This window comes from Myotis davidii, unplaced genomic scaffold, assembly GCF_000327345.1.
Source record: "Myotis davidii unplaced genomic scaffold, ASM32734v1 scaffold898, whole genome shotgun sequence".
Taxonomy (NCBI): domain Eukaryota; kingdom Metazoa; phylum Chordata; class Mammalia; order Chiroptera; family Vespertilionidae; genus Myotis; species Myotis davidii.
This window is the reverse complement of record NW_006289504.1, coordinates 264,858-272,694: the sequence shown is the minus strand read 5'-3', so window position 1 is coordinate 272,694 and position 7,837 is coordinate 264,858. Positions and strand designations below refer to the sequence as shown.

Below are 7,837 nucleotides of genomic sequence, written 5' to 3'. Positions count from 1 at the left end.
ATTAACAAGCTCGGTCTCGGAACAAATTAAACTCATAAGTCAAGGCCCCACTGTACATATAAAACACACAGTACACACTCTCATTGGCTGGGAACACAGCTGCATATAATAAAGGTACAAAAAATGCCCGGTGTTGATAAACAGACAATTGAGAAAGTGATTCCCTTCAGGCGGGAGGGCAGAGCTTGCGCAGTGGGGAGTACAGGGGCATCGACTGAGTGCATAGGTGCTTTGCTGCTTCAGCCAGGCGACCAGTACACAGGTGGCTGGTATTTCATTTTTAAGCTTGACATGTATCATCAGGGCCGTTCCATTCGGGCGGAATCCTGGGGTGGAAGATTTGAAAGGAGCTAAAATTGGAGGGTCCTTGGCACGAGGACAGGAAGTGACCAGTGAGACGTTCAGAGGGTTCAGCGGGTGTGGGCACCCCTGGCCCTGCTCACCCTGCTCAGCACTGCCCCAGGCCCAGCTGTGAAGACTCCCAGACGCCAGAGCACAGTCTGCACTGAAGGGCCGTAAGGACGGTTTTCCCTGTGGTCAGGACCGAACAGTGGGGCCTAAGTGCTTCCTCTTGGTAGACAGGTCAGCGGGATGGGGACGGGGAGAGGCCAGGGGGTCAGACCAGCACCATCAAGTGGGTGATGCAGGAAGGTGCGCCCGGCCTCTCTTCCTTTGGGCGTGCCCCACCTTAACCCCGTTCCCCATACCCCCTCCTGGGCTTCACCTTTCCAGGCACTGTTTGCCGGCCTCCTCTTGACCCTGGAAGACAAACTGACCAGGCTCTGTCACCACACTCCCCAGCACAGTAAGTGCTGGGTTAGGAAGCAGGGACTTGAGGCAGGCCTTTGCAGTAGAAATGGGGTGACCGGGAGGATACAAATGGGGCAGGGAAGTCAGGGAAGACATGGGCAGTGAGGACCCTGGCTGTCCAGGGGCCAGGACCCCTGATGGGTCAGAATGTTCCTGTTTTCCTTTCCTTGTCCCCTCGGGCTAGGAAAGTCCCGTGACACCCAGCCTCCACCCCTCCTATCGGCAGGCTGTGCCTTGAGGTGACCCTCAAGGTGCCCGGTGCAAGGTGCTGACTAGCACAGGGGCGGGATGGAGGTTCAGCTGTGGGCACAGCTCAGCCACTCCTGGGGTCCTCTTAGCTTCCCAGGTGTCCCTAATGGATCTGTTCCCCAACCATTGCAGCTAACCAGTTGCTATAGAAACTGGAGCCGTTTCTCTTACCCATTTGCCAGGGCACCACTAGGAAGCCATCCTGGACGGGGCTCCTGTTCCCAGCCTCTCACCATACTCTGACCTGTCAAGGCCTGTGGTCAGGCTCAGACCTCCTGGGCCCAGGTTAATGCTCTACCCCACCCTTGCTGGGGGTACTTCCTGACTCTGTGCCAATCCCTGTGTGGCCATGACTTCTACCTCCTCCCCCAAGCCCTCCCTGGGCTCTCATGTTTCTTAGCTAAGAAACCGCCCCCATTTTCTTTCTCCTGCACAGGAAGTGCTGACTCAGAGAGAGAAGGGCAGTCCCCCATTCAGGCGCCCCTGACAGAGGGACTTGGGCCTCCAGGCTCTCAGAGGCAATGGCTCCAGCTGCTCCCTAGTGTCACAGCCCAGCAGGTCCCGGAGCCAGAGGCAGGGGTGTGCCCGCCACCGCCTTCACACCTGCTTCACCGTCTTTCCCCTGAACACACCTGCCCAGGTGCCTCAGTGACAGGGCTGTGGCCAGAGAACTAGGGACCTGGTCATGGAGGGTCAGGCGGAGGCCCCACACCCCCAACCGTCACTGGGCGTGTTCCTTGTAACCCAGTCCACCAAGATGTCCTGGGAAGAAAGCATTCCACGGTCCAAACCCAGCTGGTAACACTGAGCTCTAACCCCTCCTGGGTGCGCGGGGTGTGGAAATGCACATTAGCACAGTCAAGGCTCTGAGAAGTCCTGTGGGAAATAAACTTGCTTTAATCCATGATTCTTAAATGTATTTGACCAGACTTTTTTTTTTTTAAGAACATATGCTAGTCCTAGCCGGTTTGGCTCAGTGGATAGAGCATTGACCGGTGGACTAAAGGGTCCTGGGTTTGATTCCGGTACCTCGGTTGCAGGCTCTTCCCCAGCCCCTGATCTGGTCAGGACTCACGCAGGGGCAACCAATCGATGTGTTTCTCTCACATAGATATTTCTGTCTTTCCCTCTCTCTTCCACGTTCTACAAATCAATGGAAAAATATCCTCAGGTGAGGATTAAAAAATGTTTTAAATAAATAAAAGAGCCCTAGCCGGTTTGGCTCAGTGGATAGAGTGTTGGCCTGTAAACTGAAGGGTCCCGTGTTCGATTCCAGTCAAGGGCACATGACCAGGTTGCGGGCTCTATCCCCAATAGGGGGTGTACAGGAGGCAACCAATCAATGATTCTCATCGTTGATGTTTCCATCTCTTTCTCCCCTTCTCCTTTCCTCTCTGAAATCAATAAAAATATATTTAAATAAATAGGTAGATAAATAAAAGAACGTGCTAACGGAACACCTCTTATACCTTTTAGAAACACTGCTCATGCGGCCGCTTTCCTCACCGGGAAAGGTATCAGCAGGGCCCAGATCTCACTGCCACCCCCAGAAGGCTGTCCCAGGTGGAGGGCTCTATATCCTTCCTAGTTGGTGTCCGCGGGGCAACAGCGTTGGTGGCTGGGACCTTGTGAGAAATCCTGGACCTCGGGCCCCACCCCCACCTCCTGCTCTGAGTCTGCAGGTTAATACCATGCCTAGGGGATCGGACAGTGTGAGCAGCTCTGTCCCACACCTGCAGTACCTCCCGCTCCAGGATGGCTAGCTGCTCACCTCCCCGCGGGCTCTGGGCCCTGTATTCACATGTATTGGCCTGTTTTGAATCTCGCACCTGATGGGGAAACTCCCCACATCATGCATTCTCCTTCCCAGGGGCCCATGAGGGGCCCCAGGGGGCCGGCCATCGAAGAGGCCTCACTTTTTCAGAGGCTCAGAGGAAAGACCACACGGCCTTTTGTCCCTGCTCAGCTGTCTCTTCCACAGAGACACCCGGGGACCCGGAGACTGTCCTCTCGGGGGCTCCAACCAGAGTCACCCCTGAGCCAGTCCAGTCTCCGTAATGGTCATTCACGAGGCTCCAACCAGAGTCACCCCTGAGCCAGTCCAGCTCCCTAGTGGTCATTCACCAGGGTCTAAAGCAGCGGTTCTCAACCTATGGGTCGCGACCCCTGAAAATACATTCTGTGTATCAGATATTTACATGACGATTCATAACAGTAGCAAAATGACAGTTATGAAGTAGCAACGAAAATAATTTTATGGATGGGGGTCACCACCACATGAGGAACTGTATGAAAGGGTCGCGGCATCAGGAAGGTTGAGAACCACTAATGAAAGGAACCTTTAGCCGCTCTCCCCCAGCCCCTTAGAACCCGGAAGAAGGGAGAGGTGAGCCGGCCTCTAGGGAGAAGACCTTTATTGAGAATTTGCTCCATAAATAACTACAGAAAGTGTGTGGTGGTGGGGCGCTCTGCATGCTGTCTGACGTGAGGAATCTTATCTGAAAGAGAGAGGGGCAGAGGGAGAGAAGGGTGCTAACAGCCCAGGTGTCATGAGGGAGAAACCAGTGGCAGAGAAGTCGGAGCACTTGGGGGTCACTGGGTCAGAGCTTGCACCACATCCTTCACCAGCATGGTGCCGATCACCATCTTCTCGCTGTTGACTGTCAGCTGGGCGGGGCCGGGGGGCCGCGCGTCCAGGGTCAGCAGGACCAGGCTCCCGCTGGTCAGCGTCCTCCCTGCAAACCTGAGGGGGACAGAGGGAGGGGCTCAGCCCCTGCGGTAGGCGGCCCTCCTTCAGACCAGGCCCAACAGCCCATCTCCTCCTCAGGGAGGGGCCCAGTACCTGTACTCGTCAGACGTCCCACAAGGGACACGGCCCAGGTTGGCCGTGGCGGTCACCTTCTGCACCACAGTGTGGTCACTCCGACAGCTGTCCGGCAGCGTGAGCTTCTCTGTGATCTCGTTCATGCCCGTCAGCTTACCTGGGGGCAGAGGTCACGATGAGGGCAGAGGCTGTGATGGGTTCACCTGGGTCTGCCCACGGAGCTTCCTCACCAAGTTCCCAGCCTGGGCAGGCCTGACTCTCCCTCACAGGAAGCCTGAGGGGTCTCCCCAGCCCATCCAGGGCTCCATCCGTGTTACTGACCGAAGACTCGGTGGCCACTTAGAGCTTTCCTGCACCCTAGACACCACACCCAACCAAGTTCAAATCCCTCCTGGCTCCTGCAGCTGAGTCCTCCCAGAGAACACTGCTGGCTGCTGCCCTCCTGGCCAAGGCCTGGTCCTCACCAGGCAGGCCAGAGCCCAGACCCTAACCTCACCGGGGGCAGCAGCTCCAGACCTGGCCAGGCGCTCACAGCACCCGGGAACGCCTCACTCAACTGGGCTGACACACACACTCTCAGGCAGCCCTGGGAGCTCCGTGTCCGCCCTCCCGCCCACCTTTTCTGCAGCCCCTCTCCTCCCTCTGAGATGCTCCATCCCCTCCATGCCCGACCAGTGATCTCTTCTTGCCCCTGCACCTTAAGCCTCTCCGTGTCCAAGTCTCCCTGCTCCTAGGAAGTCCCCTCCAGAAGCCAGATTGCTCATCATGCCATGGCTGTGTCTCCCATTCAGAGCCCACGTCCTCCAGAGAGGACTCCCTGTCCTCGGTGGGTCTCCTTCAACCCAGGGCGACTGGCCCTGCCCCCTTTGGCCCTGCCCCTTTGACAGGCCCCGCCCCCTTGCTCAATGACCTGCTCTCCCCAAGGTTCCTATCTGCTGGCTCTGAAGGTCTTTGAAGCATCTCCCCAGGGCCATCTCACTCACATTCACAGCTTCAGTTCCCACTTCCGTGCTTCCTGAGCACAGACCCACATTTCCAGCTGCATACTCAACACCGCCCCCTGAGTTTCCCAAACGCATTGCAAAACCAGCTTCTCCAGAGCTAACCCCTCACCCAAACCCATTCTTTCTACCAGATCAGGGGTTTGGCAAATCACAGCCTGCAGGCCAAATCCCGCTCCCCACAGGGCCCACAAAGCCTAAATACTGGCTTTATGGCGCGTTGCAGAAAAAGCAACACCATGCCACCCCCTGGTCTAGGGGAAGGGCACTGCCATTCTCCTTGTCATCCAAGCCCAAAATTCTAGAACAGCTTCTATGCCTCCCTCTTCCCGGGGCCACCCGCCTCAGCCCCTCGCTCCCTTTGTCAGGGCTCTAATCCTGGTCCTCACCGTCTCTGGGCAGATTTGTTGCAACAGCCTCATAAATGGTCAGAATGTGGCCCAAAGTCACAGACCAAGTGAGTGCAGGTTCGGAACCTAAACCAGGGCCTACGAAGCCCCGGTCTTCTCCCACGGGGGCTGCCCTGCCCCCTCCCGCTGCTGCAGCTCCTCCCAGCCTCAGTCCCAGCAGAACGCTGGCACCAGAACGCTGCCAACTTCCTCTGTGGGAAGCAGAGGTCTGAACCTGGCCCGCCCACCCTCAGACACCTTCCCTGATGCCTCCGCCACCAGGAAGATGAATCCAAGGCCCGCCTCTCTCTAGCGATGGAGCTGGACCCACCAGCCCCGTCCAGCGCTGAAATTCTAGGGCTGAAACCCTTCAGCACCACGTTTGAGGCTTTGGGAAACAAGACTGTACATGCCTTCAGCTTCGTTCTCACCACTCCCCTGTGCTGGGGACTCCCGTGTCCTCTCTTCCCTTCCTGGAAACCTTCACCCACACGCACCCGCGATGTTCCCCCAGCTGGTGTGCTTGCTGGCCTAGTGGCCGAGGGCCCACTCTCTCCACAGCCTCGCTGAAGTGTCCTGGCCCCTGCGGGGCCGCTGCAGAGCCCCCGCAACGCGGCCCCCCTGTCTGATGAGCTGAGGATCCCCCACAGGGCTGTGAGCTGGAGCTGAGGGCCCTAGACTCAGTGATGACGAACCTAAGACACGCGTGTCAGAGGTGACACGCAAACTCATTTTTTTGGTTGATTTTTCTTTGTTAAATGGCATTTAAATATATAAAATAAATATCAAAAATGTAAGTCTTTGTTTTACTATGGTTGCAAATATCAAAAAATTTCTATATGTGACACAGCACCGGAGTTAAGTTAGGGTTTTTCAAAATGCTGACACGCCGAGCTCAAAAGGTTCGCCGTGCCTGGCCTAGAGGATGGTGCTGAGTCCCACCCCTGTCCGCCCTGGGCGCACTCACCCTGTTCCTTCTTAAACTCATTCTCACTCATGAACACCGGGGCCATCAGCTCCCCAACCGGCGGCTGAATGGAGACGTAGAACTGTCGCACTTGGGTGCTGGGGTGGGGGGAGAAGACAGAGGAGGAGGCAGTGAGGCCCATCTCTCCCCTCGCCTCCCACTTTGGGGACAGGTCTTGGGGGCAGCAGGAGAGGGAGGTGAGACCCAAGGGCATGGGCTGGCTTCCAGACCCTCCACCTCATGACGTACCCACGGCTGCCACCACCTCCAGCTCCTCTCCACTGTGACCCACCTCTCCCTGGCCCACCCTCGCCCCCCACCACAAGGCAGACACTCACCACAGCTGGAAGTTGGCCGCCTGGGTGGAGTCACAGAAATTAATGCCCATGACAGCAGTGGCAGACTCTCCGGGTGCCAGGGACTCTGCAGGGGGTGAGGTGGGTGGGGGAGAGGGAGTCTGCGTCCCAGACCCATTCTCCCTCCTCTGCCAGAGCCGACCACTCCCAGCTTCCCGCCCCGGGAGACCGTTCCTGGTTTTCTCCTGAAATCTAAACACCCCTCACCCTCCCCCCACACACACTCTCATCCACGGAAGTCAGTCTTTCTGTTTGTTTTGTTAATCCTCACCTGAGGATATTTTACCATTGATTTTTAAGGAGAGTAGAAGAAAAAGGGAAAAACAGAAAAACGCATCAATTGGTTGCCTCCTGCATGCACCCGGAACAGGACCCGGGCCGGGGAGGAGCCTGCAACCAAGGTACGTGCCCTCGAACGGATTCGAACCCGGGACCCTTCGGTCCTCAGGCCAATGCTCTATCCACTGAGCCAAACCAGCTAGGCTGAAGTCAGTCTTGAAGTAACCGAGCCTCAAGCACCCCCTGCCCTGATCAGGACCCCCTCACTTCCTAGCCTGTCTTGCCCACTGGGCGAGGATCATGCTAGATGCCCTTTCTGTGCCCCCAGGGCCTGGCCCCTCGCCCGGCAGAGACAGGGCATCGGCAGCTGTAGGGAGACTGACTGCCCGGGAGCCACACCGATTTCAGGGAACTCCTGGATGCTGATGCCCGCAGGCAGTTTGGGGGTGCCCACATGCAGGCCCTTGATGGGGGTGTCGGAGCTGTTGGAGAAGTGGATGAGCAGAGACACCATGTGGGGGTCCCCGGAGAAGGGCTGGCGGCTGAAGGTGTAGTCCACAGCCAGGCCCTCGCCCGCCACCCGGTGCAGCAGCTCCTGCCGCCCCACGCTGGACACCGGGCTCAGCAGCTGGACGGGAGGGAGAGGGGGATGGGAGTGAGCAAGCAGCAGCCTGCCCAGCCCTGTCCCCACCGAGGGTCACAGCCAGCACTTTCCCTTCCTTCACCCCCCCCACACAGATCCACACCCCAGGGTGCAGCACAGAACCGTGGGCCTCATCCCACTCACCGAGGGCATCAGCGGGGAGTCCGTGAGGGTCAGGCCCTCCAGGTCTGCGGCCAGACTGCTGGACACGACCGTGGGGGGAGACACAGGCTGGGCGCTGGGAGGGGTGACTGTGGACAGACGAGGAAGACTGTGGTGGGGAGAGGTAACGTGGAACTGGCCTGAACTGCAGGGCTCA

At 57.8% G+C, this 7,837-nt stretch overlaps 1 protein-coding gene across 1 annotated transcript in view; it reads right to left on the bottom strand.

Annotated features, from left to right (window-relative positions):
- Positions 1-3,458: 3,458 nt before the first annotated feature.
- LOC102769886 (AP-3 complex subunit beta-2) overlaps positions 3,459-7,837 on the bottom strand; it is a 14,195-nt gene continuing 9,816 nt past the window's right edge. The window contains exons 13-18 of the mRNA XM_015562790.1: positions 7,663-7,769; positions 7,275-7,503; positions 6,579-6,663; positions 6,241-6,338; positions 3,902-4,040; positions 3,459-3,802 (exon numbers count right to left, since the gene is read on the bottom strand). Of these exons, the coding sequence (XP_015418276.1) occupies positions 3,652-3,802; positions 3,902-4,040; positions 6,241-6,338; positions 6,579-6,663; positions 7,275-7,503; positions 7,663-7,769 (809 nt within the window). The 3' untranslated portion in view covers positions 3,459-3,651. The remainder of the gene's footprint in view (positions 3,803-3,901; positions 4,041-6,240; positions 6,339-6,578; positions 6,664-7,274; positions 7,504-7,662; positions 7,770-7,837) is intronic.